This window comes from Sphaeramia orbicularis, chromosome 16 (assembly GCF_902148855.1).
Source record: "Sphaeramia orbicularis chromosome 16, fSphaOr1.1, whole genome shotgun sequence".
NCBI lineage: Eukaryota > Metazoa > Chordata > Actinopteri > Kurtiformes > Apogonidae > Sphaeramia > Sphaeramia orbicularis.
The window spans coordinates 6,239,078-6,256,541 of NC_043972.1; the positions used below are offsets into that span (position 1 = coordinate 6,239,078).

At 37.5% G+C, this 17,464-nt stretch overlaps 1 protein-coding gene across 1 annotated transcript; it reads left to right on the forward strand.

The window, feature by feature from the left end:
* Positions 1 to 647: 647 nt before the first annotated feature.
* LOC115435356 (14-3-3 protein zeta-like) lies at positions 648 to 16,795 on the forward strand. Its single transcript, XM_030157707.1, has 6 exons — positions 648 to 773; positions 3,564 to 3,875; positions 9,268 to 9,391; positions 12,316 to 12,479; positions 12,690 to 12,785; positions 15,662 to 16,795. The coding sequence occupies exons 2-6, from the start codon at positions 3,573 to 3,575 to the stop codon at positions 15,719 to 15,721; spliced, it is 747 nt and encodes a 248-aa protein (XP_030013567.1). The 5' UTR covers positions 648 to 773; positions 3,564 to 3,572; the 3' UTR covers positions 15,722 to 16,795.
* Positions 16,796 to 17,464: the final 669 nt, after the last annotated feature.

The window sequence follows — 17,464 nt, forward strand, 5'->3', positions numbered from 1 at the left end:
AGCGGGTTCAGAAATGAATGAATGAATGAATAATCTGATGTTTTGTGACATTTTAACATACTCTAATACTAGTTATTACTCACTTCATGGAGATAATATGCAAAAAAAAAAAAAAACTTTGATTAAGAAAACTGTTCATTACAGTCTAATAACAATTAGCAGTTGATTTACAGGCTCCAAGTGACCCCCATGACCCTAGTGAGGATAAAGCGGGTTCAGAAAATGAATGAATGTTATATTTTGTCATATGTGTTGATCCAGAGGTAGTATACACACACACACACACACACACACACACACACACACACACACGCTCTTCATCTGTCAAGGCTTTTGCACGGACCAGTAACAAGTTCCCAATGATCATGTCATGGTCATGATTCTTATGGCTTAGGGAAAAAGCTCCATTTCAGTCCCTACTTAAAGTCTCCACTTGCTTTGAAATTACACAAAGCACAATGAATTGCTTTAGTGTTGAACTACGTTTTGCCAAGCTTTATCTAAGTTAGTATAGCTCTCAGGAAAACATGCTACCCAGCTCTGTTCTTGTCATTTACCCCATTAAGACTTGGAAAGCATGAGTAAAGGACATGAACTACCAGTCCCACAATGCCCCGCGCTGGGTTGCCTGGGTAACGTTTGACGTCAGCTCCCCCCCGCTCCGGCCGTGCCTTGGACTGGTGTGATTGGAGGGAAACCCCATAGACTGCACTCACTGACGAGCGGAGAGAATCAGCTGTACGTCGACATCACTGCTTTCTGCTACAACTCAGGTATGACAAGAGTTACAGCTTTAAAAAAAACGCCGTTAAACCTGCACAGTTTATCGCTACGCTGTATTTATAGCTTCGTAAAATCAAAAGGCGACGGAAGCGCATTTGTCCGTAGCTGATTTTTCTGTCTGGTTTTAGCGGCGGTAATTATCAGACCAAAGAACAATAGCTAGCTAAGCTACAGTTTGGGATGTGTCTAATGGCTGGTTTCAAAATGGAACATTGGGCTGCCAGACGGGGAAGGCGTGTCAGGTCGAAGGTTCACCATTTGATATTATAAGGCACTGGCTTCAACTGTAGTTAGATTTATCGTCTTGGGTTATAATTTTATTAACGTTGACTAGATGATACTCAAATGTAGCAATAATGCGTGTTCTTTCTGTAGACATAAAGGTACCGACTGAAAAAAAATATTTGCTGGTTAAAATAATGGTCATAGTATTAATAAATGGCACGTTTTCTAATGTGGGTTAAAGACCAGAGACATGGTTCTGTACGGCTGCATTTTCGTTGTCTTGTTAAGCGGCGCATTAGCCCAACTAACAGGACGAGGTGAGGCGTGATTCTTATCACATCTGCCCACAGATGGGCAGTAAAAGAAAGATGAACACGTTTAAAAATGCTCGGTGTCCTCTAAACACAGTCGAGCTCCTTCGACATAACGCAAGCTTTGAATTAGTTTTTATAAATGTATATATTCCTTGAACCCATTCTCAAAAGCTGAGTCGGGTTGCTTCCGTTTCAAGAAGTAGTCTGTGTCATTTCTGGAAACGGGTCACGAGGACTTAATACGGTCTCTTTACTCTCGCTAAATTTGGTTTTTTCGTCTGAACCGTGTCTTTTCAGTCAGCAGTCGTGTTTTTTAGCACATGTAGGCAAATTAAACTCGCCCCGGCCAGCTAAAAGGCGACGGAAAAGCCATTAAACGTGGTAAGTTTCCGCTTGCAGGGCGAGCCACAGGTACGGAGATGGGTGTGGTGAGTGTGGGAGAAACAGGGACTGGATTTCTCTGCCCTAGAGGACACGAGTTGTCCTGCCCAAGACCCATGGATAGCAATCTGCAGCTGCTTTTATTTGCATCAAGAGTCACAGCGTGAAAATGAGCAAAGCTTAATGTCTTTGTAAAACTTTAACATCTCTGGAAATGAATAATCACCGTCTAGCCAAAGAGGTAGTTTGCAGTTATAGTTTAATGAGACACCCATAAATCTGATTTTTTTAAAAATTTAAGAAAATCTTCCCTAAAATTTAGATCATTCTGCAACAGTGAAAATCAATCTGAACACGTCATTTTAAAATATTTGAATTAACAGGTGGTTTTAGAAAAAATTAAGCTAGTAATGTTGGAATCAGATCATTGACTTCTGATACCAATCTGTTTTGGCAAGATGTAAGACTAGCTAATTTAGTTGTTCCATCATAGTTTGTATTACATGATTGATAACCCATTGTTGCACTATAAGTGAATCCTAAAACGTCTATCCCCCCCTGGTGGCTGGATGCGGTGTAGGACACAAGCCCCGCCTGTCATTGTTAGTCATTAGTATTCAGGCCAAACCAAGGTACATGCTAAATAAACAGATAAAAATGAATACATATCCCAAAGGTGGTTTCTGTCTCTTTAAGGAGAGTTAATATCATGCTCATTAGAGTTCATCATATTTCTGATCAGTCTGATTTAATGGGTTATTTGATGGTATAAATCAGGTGATTTGTTACTGTTAAGAGAAATTGTCAAGATTGGGTCTGATGTGAAGGATGAACAGACTCATGGGTGACTTCATGTCTCCACGCCACTACTGCACAATCTCCAGCTCTGCAGGGGCAACAGGGAAGTTTCTGGGACCACAGAATTTTAGCATCACTTTTATGTAGCAGGTGGAGGTGTAATGGCATTGACCATCTTTACATACTGTGTGGGGGCATGACATCAAATTACTAATGCAAATTTTACATTTTTCTGGATGTCTTATCAATGAAGATGCAGACACTTCACAGTATTCATGGCAAACTGACAAGCTTCTAGTTAATGGACATGTTAGCTGTTACTGATACAAATTGTGGTGATTTTTTTTTTTTTTTTAGCAAATCACTTAAAAAAAAAAAAAAAGTTCTCAGTCTTTAAAAAAAACATGTGCATTTGTGGAGAGTAAAACTGTACAAATCCGTAAAATTACCATAACTGTTGTGTCTGTCACATCTATTTCTTTTTTTTTTTCACTTAATTTAGTCATCCGGCTCAATATGGGCTGCAAAATGTTATCCCAAAACAATTTTTCGAACATGCCACAGAAAGTGAACTCTGGAATGGAAAAAAGTGATTGATTTAGTGAAAGCCCGCTAGCGGTATTGAGGTTTCAAACGGATGTAAGATATTGATCCAGTCATTAGAATTCCCAGTGTTTGCGTGTGTGTTCATTTCAAGTCTACATGCAGACTGCCTTTGACCAATATCTGATGATATCTTGCAATTTTTGGCTTGGCTTATTAACTCTCATTTTACACCAGCAATATAATACTGTATAGTGTGGATAGAAATGATATGCGGTTGAACGTAAAATCTCAGCAATTCATATATTAATTTAAATAACAAAGGTAATACATAATTTCCTGATTATTTTGACATTCATTTGGCTTATAACTGCTCCTAATTGATGTTTGTCTTCATTTCTTATCCCACTGTGGCTACTCCCGCTAAATAAGTCCTGATCTAATTAAACATTCTGCCCTCATACCCATCACTTCACTAACCTCTATCTGTTGTGTTTTTCTTCATTTTCCTTCCTCCAGTGTGCAGTCATGAGTAAGGACTCAACCCAGAGGGAGGAGCTGGTGCAAAAGGCCAAGCTCTCTGAGCAGGCTGAGCGCTACGATGACATGGCTGCTTCGATGAAAGCTTTGACTGAGGAACACCCTGAGCTTTCCAGTGAAGAGCGTAACCTGCTGTCAGTGGCGTACAAGAATGTGGTGGGAGCCCGCCGCTCGTCATGGCGTGTGGTTTCCAGCATAGAGCAGAAGAGTCAGGACAGGAAGCAAGTTTTGGCCAAAGCGTACCGGGAGACCATTGAGAAAGAACTGAGAGAAATCTGCGATGATGTGCTGGTAAGACTGATGTTTCATCCCTTTCAGACACAGCACATGTAACATCTACTTTCATCTATCTGTTAAGAGGTGATTTTTAGGGGCTTTCTCATGACTTTCTAGGCCAAGATGGTGACTCTGAGCTGCAGCATGCTGGGTTCAAATATGGCTGGGAATTGGCATTTCAAGCTAAAAGACTACCTGATAATCAATTAACAATTGTATACTAAACTAGTTGTGGCCATATTTGGATGAAAGAACAGTGCTCGGGGAATGCTGGGGTAATAGATGAAGAAGTGCTAGTTTGCTGTCGTGACAAGTAGTAAATTAATTTAACAAAATTGGTTTCAGAATTGGTTGAGCCGTTTTATTTGCATGAGTTCCAAAAGTTTGACTTGAGTGAACTGTTGATCAAAGCATAGTGTAGTTGTTTTTTGACCACATAAATTGTTCTCTTTTCTTCCATTACCAATATTGGTATTGAAGTGGCAGTAAAAGTTATTAAATTTGTACATAAAAGATAAGGGGGGGGGGGGGGGTCAGTCACAAGTCCATAGAGCGAACTGGAAAAAAGCAAACATTTTGTATATTAAAATGATCTCAATAATTAAAGGTTGGGTGTGTTTGGTTTGTAGCATAAGTGGAGAAATCCAAGAAATCTCTTAGCTAGTGTTGCACGCTGTTCCTGCTATGGAGGAACAGAAGCGCACCAGAGTGAAAATGAGAACGTTTTGGGTTTTTTTCCCATTAAAATCTTACCCATGTCTTCCACATAGAATTTGGACAATGGGCAGCAACCAAAACAGCCCAAAAGCATTTTTAAGATACATCATGATTGATTCAAATGTTGGAAATAAAAAAGTGAATGAGACATGTAAATTCTTTACACTACTGTAGACAAGCCTGGTGACCCCCAACGCTATAACACTTTGGGAAACGTTACCTAACTCTGATCAGGACAAAGGAACAACCTGCATCTATGCAAGCTTTGTCAGTAACTGTGTTTAATGTGAGCACTGAAGCGCAATTTGTTCTTTACAGTTGGAGACAAAATATTCCAAACAGTGCATCATATTGCTTAAAGATTAAGACAGTAACTATAAGTGGTTCATCAGATGTAAATTATGAGGTAGCCAGATTCACTGACTTTGCTAATCCTGTTAGGTTGGTCTAAGTTATGTTCCAACCCTATGATACATTCTAACCTTAAATGAACTTTCTTCTTTGATCAACCCTGTGCATGCTGACAAGCTATAAAAATAGTCAAGTGGCAAAATTAAATGGCAGAGAGAGTCACTTCAGAGAATATGTTACTATTAATCTGCTGATTATTACCTATATACTGCACTGGGCTGAAAGCTTGCACTTAAAAATAGACATATATTTTCCCTAGTGTTAAAGAGTGACCCTGATTTACAGATATAATGCTGTGCTCGTTATATTCAAACATCTTTAATGACCATACTGTGTAGGCTACATTTACATAGCTATATGTAGGTCTGTTATTCTTTGTCTTTCATGCATTGCATTATCTGCCCGGTGACTCATAAAGTCCTAATCCTATAATGACAGCAGCTGAGCCCCCAGTGTACTGACCCGCTGACGTCCACTTCGGCCCAACAGCCTAAGGCTACGTTCAGACCAAATCCAGCCGTGCGTTAAAATGCACAGAGCTCTCATACATTTGAGATTGCGGGAGAATGCTTCAGAGTGGGTAACACAGGGCACTGCAGTTAAAAAAAAAAAAAAAACACAGAAATTTGATCTGATTGAAGTTTTCTCAGCATGGTACCGTGTCGCCCATTATGCATATCCCTATCTAGTCATATAGCTAGTGGTCATTTGCATGTAAAAGGCTCTTGTGGTCTTTGCAGTCACCCTGCATTCTACTGTTTAATACCATTCGACATGAAAGCGATGACCTGCCCAGAGTTGCACAAACCTGCAATCATGGAGGGCAAGGACAGACATGTTGAGCAGTTTTGTGGCGATCTGTCAGCCTGCATTCAGTGTTTCCACTAGCTCATGCTTGTGTAGTTTGGTTAAGCAATAAACAGCTTTGTGTGAACTTTTTTTTGTCATGGTTACACAAGTTGTCTATGGCTACACTTCCTAAATGTAAATAATAATGTGTGTTTTTTTTTTGTTGTAAAATTAAGGCCTTGAGTAGGGTAACGCATCCAATGTTGGATGTTTTTATCTTATGCTGCTGTTAAAAATGCCTCTTGGTGTCACTTTACTCAATCTCTCTGTTCATCTCAGTGTTGATACAGCTCCACCAACGCAGACCAACACAATGTTTGACAGACTAAGTTCGGTCCAAGCCTTTTATCAGAACAGAATGAGAGACTAAAAGTCCAGAAGGGGAGGCGTGGTAGAGGCTGGGGACATTTTGCTCCATCTGAAGACAAGCGTTAATTCTTGTTTCAAATGGGCCCAGTGGAGTGAAAGCTACCATATATAGAGCACTAAGCATGACTTGTAGAAATGAGGATAATGGCAACATCTTTTGCAGTTTCACTCAGGAGCATTTCATGTTTCTCCCTCCCCCCACAGCTCTCCAGCTGTATGTCAGTTCTTATAACTTTGTGAAACCACCACTCCAGCATTCACACCAACCTTCTCAGTGATTGGTCAACTGTAGAGCTGGGGAAGGAGCAAACACCCATCTTCTTCATGTTGTCTTATTTTATCTCACTGCACTTTCAGATGAAACCACAACTACACCAGGTCTCACCTCCGTGTGGTTTTCACAAGATCTTATGCTGTTACTAAGATCATCTTTTAGAATAACATGGCACTTCTTTTGACCCACTATGGTTATCCACTGCATTGCCATAGACACCAGTTAACCACAACTTAAAAATTTTGAAATAAATTTTTGTTCAGGCCATTGATGAAATCCCTCCATCCTCCTTGGTCTTGTGTCTTCTGTTCATTTGATTTGTTGTCTGCCTCCTGTGGTCTCTGGATGTTGCGGCTAAATTAATGGGGAAAAAAACAGTGAAATTGACCTTAATGTCTAATCCAATATGACTTTTTCTGGTTTCATCTGAATCTAAATAAATGTGTTGTAATGGGGTTTTTTTTATTACATGCCTTTTCCTGTGGCTGAGTGAAATTTAACCTCTGCACTAAAGAAAACACTTAGCACTTGTTGGTTTTGTTAAATAAAAATTATATTAATGTAACTTCTTTGTGGTCAGTTATTAATGTGAATGTTAATATATTGTATAATTTATTACTTCTCAGAACCTTTCATTTCCCAGGACCGTATGTATTGTAACTGAAATCGACTCGCAGTCAAATCAAAGCAGAGATTAAATAAAAGTGGGATTTGGTAATGAAAATTTATTTTATTTAGGAATTTGGTGGTGATGCCTAGCCCTATTGGAGATAATACTGCATTTACCTTCTCCATGATGCTACATATGGACCACAAGCAGATAGATTCTGTTTGTGGCTTTGATTTACACTACAGATTAGCATTTGGGACATTGTGAAAAACTCTGCACATCTCCAGAAAAAGAATGACCCACCTTTTTTCTTCCTGTAACAGGAATCTGCGCTAAGTCATCATAACCTGGTGGTAATTCAGAAATTTGCAGCCATGAAACATAACAGTAGCTTTTCTTTCTTTGTTTCATGGGTTTGCCTCCTTGTTTTTTCCATTGTTGCAATTTCAGTTATTTATGAAACACGGATTTTTAGTGACATACAGCGTTTCATTTACCCCTTCTGTATGGAGGCAGTTTGATTCTCAGCTATGCCCTTGCCAGTGGCCCAGTTCTACATTTAGCACCCAGTGGTTCTTCTATAACCTCACATCAGGCTAAAAACGTTTTTTAAATACAGGCTGTAGCACCAGACTTATTTGTTCTTTTATACCTGGGAAGTTGTTAAATATTTGTTAAAACAGGGATATATGTCAGTTTCTGTGTCTGAAATATTAATATCTTGCTGTAGACATATGGTGTTACCCTAAATATGCACTCTTTTCAGAAGCTATGCAGCTTGTGACCTAAATAATTTCTGTGCTGTACCTACTGCACATTTTTTGTTCATTAAAGTCCTATACAGTAACAATGAGAGGTGAACAATTGACGAGGCTATAATTTATCCTGTTCTAACACATATTTGTAGAAATCGGGTGTAGTGACTTTAGACACAGGTCATGGCGGGGTTTTCTAATGTGGCATCATTAATGCGCTTAGAAATTCTTTAAACTCTAAAAGGCATACATGTTTTTAATGACCGTCAGAGAACACGACATGAAATTGCCCATGTGCAATCTACATTAAAATCCACAGTGATGCCATTAAGAGATCAAACCTCTGTTAAAATGAAGCTTTAATTCATATTTCTCTGTTTCTGTAAAGGCGTTGTTTAATCCTCTTTGTCTCCTAGCACTTAGTCATAAACTAGAAACAAACACATTTCCACTTCTGTGGTAAATAAGGTGCAGTCTTGCTACTTATGAAATCAGGCTATATTTTTTCTGCCTGCTAATATTCAGGTTAGCAACAGGAAGGAATCCAAGTGGTGTATGCTTGTTTTTGAAGAGCCTAGCCAGGCTCTGAGAGTGACCTACTTCCTTAGCAACAGCTTACCAGGAGTTTAGCAGCTCGGCTCTTCCTTCTCCTCCGCCCCCACCATCTTCCATCCATAGGCTCCTCGTATGAACAGGGCTGAGTCCAAACGCTCCTCCACCTCCTTGTAAATGTGTCTGTAACATCAGCCAGCACGTCTCTAGTTCATTCCCCCTATTTAAATCTAATGAGAAATTCTGCTTAACGTGTGAATGTGTGTAGGTTAAACAGTGTTGCTTTAAACAGTTAATTTTAACGACATTCAAAATGTCTACTTGATAACAATCAGCAAAATTATTCAGTGTTTGCTACTGAACATGTGAAACAAATGACTAAATCATAAAATAGAGATTTGTACGTCCTATTTGTTCATTGTGAATTTATTTCTTCAGTCATCATGAGCCCCCGGGCTGGAGTTTTGTATTGTATGGTTTAATGTACAGTTACACATCAGTTTCTTTCTTTATTTTTTTGCCAGTGTACAAGATATATACCCAGTCCTATACTGCTTGGAGTCATGCAAGATAATTTATTCTGTCCCTCTCTCATTCATACATTTTTCTCACATTCATACATTTTAACTCACATTCTATATTTTCTCTCACATTTTCTCTCACACTTACTCTCAAATTTTACTTCCTGTACCTACTCGAACCCAGTTATGTAAGAAGAAAATGTCTGCATGTGTGTTCTTGTGAAAAGAAAATGTATGAATTTGAGACACAGAATTAATTATGTCTTATACGACCCCTCATAACCCTAAATCTATTACAGCTGACACTGAATTTAACGTCAGTACTAAGCCTTGATCTGTTCTTTTTCAGAAACTCTTGGACAAATATCTGATTGAGAAGGCTGGAGATACAGAGAGTAAAGTCTTCTTTTTGAAAATGAAGGGAGATTATTACCGCTACCTGGCTGAAGTGGCCACAGGAGAGGACAAGACAAGTAAGATATTTCTCATTTTGTGTCCTCTGTCTTCATGTTTTCTTTTACTTATCAGATCCATTTGACTTAACATGACACTTCCAACAGTAAAATACCCGAAGTAAGAAATGTGGGGCAAATGTACTTTAATGCTAGTACCTTCTTTAATTTGTTTCAGAATCAACTTCTTGATTAAATTGATCGAACATGTTGAAAGTTGCTAAATATAGAAAATGTATCTGATGACTTTAATGGGCCTGATTTTCATACATCTCTCTTTGACTCTGAGTATTTGAAGCAGGGGTGTCAAATATACGGCCCATGGTCCAAATCCGGCCCGCCAAAGGGTTCCATCTGATTTGGGTGATGAATTTGTGAAATGCAAATAGTATACTAAAGATATTAAATCAAATATGATCTCAAGTGGATCAGACCAGTAAATTACTATTATAATAACCTATAAATGACGACAGCTCGAACATTTTCTTTGTTTTAGTGTTAAAAAAAAGCATAATTACATGAACATGTTTACAATTACCAGCTATCCTTTCACAAATAATGTGAACAACATGAAATGTCTTAAGTGCAAATTTAATAGTATTCTGCCTGTTACTGAATGGTTGGTGTATTTGTAGATCTGTGAGTTGTAATGTGTAAATTATAAGGTCAGACATAATATTGTACAAATTTTTCTTACGAAATTTCAGGTTTTTCATGTAATTCACATTTTTTTAAAGGATAGTTTATAGATGTAAATAATTTCATAATGTAATTTTACTGTTTTCACTATTATTTTACTAGTCTGGCCAGTTTGAGATCACATTGGACTGAATGTGGCCCCTGAAGTAAAAGGAGTTTGACACCCCTGTCCTAAAACAATATTGAGTTTAGGGATTTTACTTTTGGCTTTTTAGATGACGCGAGTCTTAGTTTGGTCATTTAGAGTTTAGTATTTCTCTCTTTCCGTCTGTTTGAAAGCTCACCTTCAGCCAACACTGATGGACTGTCAAATGCTCTATCTGCACCAATTAATTACTCTTAACCAAAATGTGATTGAATGAAACTGGATCTTACAGGTCCCCTTACATATTTTATTAACGCATAACAAGAGTCAGTATCTGGAAGTTCAGAATGTGATCTGCTGTGCCTTTTTACCGACCTCTTGCATCAGCCACTACTTCTGCTTTACAATTCCCCTTCACTTTGAAGACTAGTTTCCTGGTCTGTCACTAAAATAGCTCCTATAAGAAAATATGCACAGCTTGGCGTTTTCACATTGTGTTCCGACAGAGTTTATTTAGGTAGAATGTGTGTATTCAGTCTCCTAACACACTGCTCGTCTCTGGTGTTCCACACCCAGCTGAAACTGAAATAAGAGGGCCTTGTTAATGCCACAGAGAGGTGTGGCTGGGTATTAGTCAGCGGTTACTGCTACTGTACTCGAAGCCATTACACGCTTTTTAAAGCTGGTTATGGTTTGATGTGTGCTTGTGATAATTTGTGAATAATAATAATGCTTTAAGTTAATTTGGTGATGGAAATGGCACAGTAGAACTTTCAGGAGAAGCTTCATAACCATTTTAGGAGTACTGAGTCATTTTTTACTTTCACTGCTATAAATGGATTGAATTAGAAAAACTCCCCGGCAGCAACCTTTAGATTTAGAGGTTTTTCTTAGTCAAGCATTTACAGATTAATTCAGATGTCTTGAAAAACTTTTGTTTCATTTCTGGCTGTACTGTATCTGATGAACGAAGCTGTTAAGTTTGACTTTACTAATGAGGATTAAGAAAAAACACAATCATCACACTAAAATCACTTCACAATGACTTCGAGCCACTCGGCTCACTCCAGCAGAAAGAATCTCCTCTCTAAATGTGTGTGGGGAAAAAGAAAAAGTAATGCTCCTCAGCATGCTTTGTATGTGGTAATTCTTCAGTTTCTGACCAAATACAGTAGTGGAAAAATGTTTATGGACATCTTTAATTTTTTTTTTTATTATTATTAGGGATGCAGTTACTGAGACATAGTGGAAAGGAAAAAAAACAACAAATAAACAAAAGACAAATCAAGTAAATAAACAATCAAAGGATAATGAAACAACTGACAGCATCATATTATAATGAAAAACATGATAAACTGGAAGCACTTGGAGAGCGCAGACCTCCACCAAGGCTGATCAGTGGCCCCCCCGTGGGCCCCCCCACCCCCGATCACCACCAAAATTTAATAATTTCTTCCTTATCCCATTTCCAACAAACCCTGAAAATTTCATCCAAATCTGTCCATAACTTTTTGAGTAATGTTGCACACTAACGGACAGACAAACAAACAAACAAACCCTAGCAAAAACATAACCTCCTTGGTGGAGGTAATGAAAAGAGCAACTAAACAATATAGACTGATTAGGGGTGATGGGGGAAAAAAGAGGGGTGTAGAGTGAATGAAAGAGAGAGAGAGGAAGGGCAAATAATTATGGTAATGATAATAACACAACAGTATATAGTAATCAGTCTTAATTTATTACTGTCGTGACTGCAGCAGCGTCCTTAAAATTTTTCACAATCTCAAATATTATCATTAAATATTTATGTAAAATTGTGTCCTTTTTTGTGGCTGCATCGACACAAGAAAACGCAAATGACTTTTTTGTTTAACCAGGCAAAAATAACAAAACTAAATTCTTGACAGTTTCATTATATTGCTACAATATCCTGTTTTGACCTGGACAGAACAGAGCATGTGCAGAAGGGAGCATGTGTGTTTGGAAAATGGAACAATACTGGGCAGAGTTCAATGATTTTCAAGAGTGATTCTTAATACAGTATATCACAAATGCATAGTGTCCAGAAGCTTTTTTCCACCACTATAACAAGGGTTTTGTCTTGCCATTAGTGTTACCACTGTGTACGTACTATATCTAATACCTTTGTTTTTCCTTTTAGGCATCACCAACGATTCAAAGTTAGCCTACCAGGAAGCCTATGACATAAGCAAAGAGGAAATGGCGCCCACACATCCAATCCGTCTTGGTCTCGCCCTCAATTTCTCAGTTTTCTACTACGAGATCCTCAACTCACCTGAGCAAGCGTGCACACTGGCCAAAGGCGTAAGGACATGTCACTTCACACCTGTTTTCATCACGGAGGACATTTCACTGTTTCACATAGTTCTACTGTGATGACTGGTCACAGCTGTTCAGTTCACACTCAGAGGGCAATAAAACCAGTATACACAAAGTGACGTGAAATACACAAACAGTCCTCTGGCTTACTTAAACCATTTGCTTTCCTGTTAAAATGTGTTTTGTTTTCTACAGGCTTTTGACGACGCCATTGCAGAACTTGACACACTCAGTGAAGACTCCTACAAAGACAGTACCCTCATCATGCAGCTACTGAGAGACAACTTAACAGTAAGTCTTGCAGTTGTACCCAATTGGTCCTGAAGCCAGACTTTCTACACAAAGAATAATTTACGTAACATCCAACTAGCATTTTTAGTGGAGCTACATGAATAGGAATATTCTACATGTTTACTACTGGGTTTTGCTATTCTGTAGTGTAAATTCTAAAAGTTTTGTTTGATGGCTTTCTATAAATGCTGTCAAATGTTTGGTACTGAAGCCAGACCAGAGACAGCTGAGGTTCTGCCCCATTGGGTCTTATGTCAGAAAAAAATTTAATTATTAATCAATGATGTGTGAGATGAGCCATTTTATCCTGTCTGAATTACTCATATAAATATGTTTGTATAAATGAAAGAGTAATAATAATAATTTTACAAGTGGAGAAGATCTCAGTTTATTGTAAAACTGCTGAACTATCAGACTGAAAATCCGTAAAGACTACAGCGTTGGGTTACGTAATTGTAGCTGTTTCTGTATGGTCTGTTCAGAGTCTAAAGTTGTTTCTGCAGCCTCAACATGACCAGACTTGTAGTTATTTTCACTTCGCTCTTAAAGATTGAGGTAAAATGTGCCAATGCAGCAGCCGTTTGGTGATAGTGATGTGTATCACATGCAACAAGAGATTCAGTCCATTCAGCTGTTGACACTAAAGTAGATATTTCTTTACTATATTTTTACCAGACAGTGGCTTTCTTGACCTTTAAAATTATCTTTTAAACTGACAAACAACAAATGTGTAAATGGTGAAATAAAGTAAACACAATCAAAAAATGATATGTTCATCGTTAAGATTTTTTCAGATTCTGACTTAATTTATCTAAAATTATCTTTTAATTTGACAAAGGTGTGTAAAATATGGCACAAATCAAAATGGATAAGAAAAAAGTACACTGAAATATCAAGAATTGTTGATTCAAGGGAGGAAAAAGTGTTCTCAACGTGCAAAATGATCCAAAAAAGTCCTAATAAGTAAGTTAGTTTTATATCTAGAACATGTTACATATCATAATGTTTATGTTTACGCATTTATAATACATATATAATACATGTTTTCTGGAAATTCAGTGCATCAGTGAATTTTTTTTTTTTTTTTTTTTTTTAACATTATGAATCATATGTACACCAAATTAAGGTACATGCATGTATTTGACCGTTTTTCAAAATAATGAAAATAAATACAGGGTTTCCGTGGGGTTTTAAAAAGTCTTAAAAGTCTTGAATTTACAAATCTGCATTTAATACCTTAAAGTCTTTAAAAGATATTAAATGTGATATGGTAGGTCTTAAGTTCTGTTGCCATAAACTTGTTGGCTGTATTGTGTTTAGATGTGTCTGTTAAATGTCTAAACTGTAAAGAAAGTAACGTCAGTTGACTCAGTTCCACCCATTCCAACCCGACAATTTATATTGAAATTAGGAGCCAATTATCACTAATTTTGCAGCCCCCAGTGAGAAATGACTCAAGGCGTTGGAGTAAATGAAGACATTTTCCTAAATTCTAGGAGTCACGAATTTTTGCCAGTATAGCTTTAAAATGAACATTAAATTTTGTTTTAAGTCTCAAAAAGGTCTTAAAAAGTCTTAAATTTAACTTTTAGAAACCTGTAGAAACCCTGTAAATAAGATAAATAAGGGCTTGAGCTGTCCTTGCGAACCAGGAAAATAAATATCATCCTAATATGTGAACACGGTCAGAAATATCAAAATTAGCAATAATGCACATAAATAAAATGCCAAATGGAAACATGAAGAATTTTAAAACTATAGTATGAGAATAAGACTCAGTATAAAAAGAAAACTGTCTGCATCTAAGACATGTGGAAGTGTGAAAACCGTTGCAAAGCAAAAATATCCAGTAGTTTAAGACCTAATGTCACTTCTTGTTTCTGGGTTCACTTCTGGTCATTCATCTGTATTCAGTCTGCTGCAGCACTGTGTCCCTGAGTAGAACAAAAAACACACCCAGTTCATTGCACTACTTTACATGTGATGATAAAGAGGAAAGGAAGTAGATGAAGCTGAAAGTTACAAATAGTAATCGAAGAAAAAATTTAGTTTTACACTAGCTCATATTTGCACATGAGCTAACTTTCATTAGTTCCCACTGCATTTGTTGAACTGCATCTTTAATGGATTCTTCTGATATAGAATAAGGTTCTTACGAGGTGTTTTTCACACTTGGTGTTTTGTTCATTAACCCTTAGTCTGCGTTGTCCAGTCCAAGGGATGATAAATGTGTCTGATAATACATTTCAGTTTAATAGTAAATTTTTGTATTGCACACTCGTCTTACACTCATCTGTGTTTAGGTACTTTAAAATTATATATTTTTAAAAACTGCATGTTTATAACCTTGTGCTACCTTTTTAGGGTGAAAATTTAACATCTGCCCAGGGACTGCAGATGTTAAATAGTCATTAGGTTAACTCTGGTGCATTACAGCAATGTGAATTAATATATAACGTCCCTGTTAAATAAACCAATACAATCAAGTAAAAACACAGCTGAGCATGCAATAAGCAGTGCACTTCTGAGCTCAAACAATATTAATGACCCTTAAAATCATGATCTGCTCCAGGTTAAAAATAAAAATACAGAAAATTGTAATAACTGTATTCAAGTATAATAAATGTAACCCCCTCTGAATCCAAACTGGTGCCTCATTAAAGAGAGACGTTAAAGTAAATGAGGAAACAAGCTCCTGTCATTTCACTGTTTGGACCCAGAAACGACTTTGATAGTACTATCATGTCAAACTGAACAGTTTACAGCAGATGTTTTTTTTTTTTTTAAACACAATGAAAAGATGAGGATAAATAATATGAAATAAATGTATATGGCCGAATCACTGATGACCTCCTCTGTTTACCTTCCTCTTTCAGTTGTGGACCTCCGATACCCAGGGTGATGGAGAGGAGGCAGAGGAGCAGCAGAGAGAATGAGCCAGACCCCCGTAGTCCATCCCTGTCTACTTACCATCATCCCAGCTCATCTTCATCATCATCATAAACACCGAGACCACCTCATTATCATCATCATTGTCGTCATCCAACTTTATACTATTGGGTTTTCTCGACACTCATCTCATTCCCGTCTGTTTACCATGTCTTCTTTTGTAGTAACTGTGGGGAGAGGGGATGGGGAGGGAGGGTGCGTTTGGAACCGGGTGTTGGCAGTCGGTCTGTTTTCACGAGGCTGAGGGTAAAGCGTGTTTGGGGACGGCCGCTTCTCTGCTGACATCTTTAGCATGTGAGCATTAGGAGTATTGAGCTAAGGAGGTGGACAAAAGGACAAGTTCTTAACTTCTGAATTATGGGTTACATTGGTTTTAGAGGGAAAAAAAAAACGGCTGTACTGCATTGTTACCACATTCTTGTTACCGGTCCTTTCCTTGATTAGCGCCATCTTTTGACGATACATCTGTGGTTTCACAAAATCAGGAGTTTTCTCCTCACATCTGAGAAGACAGCAGCTGATAGTTTGTTTTGTACTTGGAAGACCGCAGGGGTAAAGACAGCGGAGGAGTCGGTGGGAAGAACTGGAGACAAAAGGCAAGGTTTTGTTGGAACAGAGAGGTTACATTCCATTTACTGTTCAGTTGCTCATTGTTTTCTTTTTTTAATTTTATCTTTTGGGAGACCTGCATTTGTATTTCTGCGTATGAATTACGAGGTATAGTAGACTTTGAAGAACAAAAGAGCACACAAGCTTGTTATTGTTGCTGTTTTGTATGAGCACACCAGTAAAAAGAAAATCCCACGTGCTTATTTAGTTATACTGCTTTTTAGATTCGAGATTTCTTTTGTTTAGTCTTTAATTCTCCTTTTTCTTTCAGTACTTGCCTAAAACTGCATGTTGGTGAAAAGTAATTCTTGGAGTGGTAAGGAAGGTTTTTGTCTGGCTGGGTAGCTTTGTTAATGTCTCTGGAGTTTTCATACAGAACACCCTAGCATAACTGTTATTTGGGGGAAATGTGTGATTTCATGTAAGCGGAATAAAAAGATAATTTAAAAGTTTACATTTGTCTGTTTGACTTTTTATCCCAAGAGTCTCCTTCAACACTGGAGGTTTTCGTTTAACATAAGGCATAAATATCTTGTTTAACTCCTTTTTGTCCTAAATGACAAATTTTATTTTTTAATTTAAAAAAATCAGTGAGGTGATCTCAAAGAGGATTGTCAATCATAAACTGTAGTCGAGACCAAACGCAGACTAGATGTACAAGGACATCAAGGCAACCAAGGTTTCCAAATATTACACATTGATTACACTGGTCAACAACAAATTTAAGTTTTTTGAGCTGATTTAGGATAATTTTGGTGTGCTGAATCCAAAAATCACATTAATTTTGCTCAATCAGGTCAACTTTCTGAACTATGCTACATATTGGCTTTTTAACATTTTTGCTTACATTTATGGGCATTTTCACATCATATGATACAAAATTCTTTCATATTTCTTGCAATAAACGAGTTCTGAAGATTTTACTTTTGTCAATTTATGATTAATGAGGTTTTTTTTATATTACTGGTGAATGAAATGGCTTCCACTAGAAGATCTTGCAGAAATAAGCCTGATGTATTCTGCTACATCTGCGGTGAATACACCATTGTACCTTACAGGAATCAAGTGATCAAATTATTTTTTTTTCTCTTAAAACCTATTTTGGGTGAGAACTATATAAA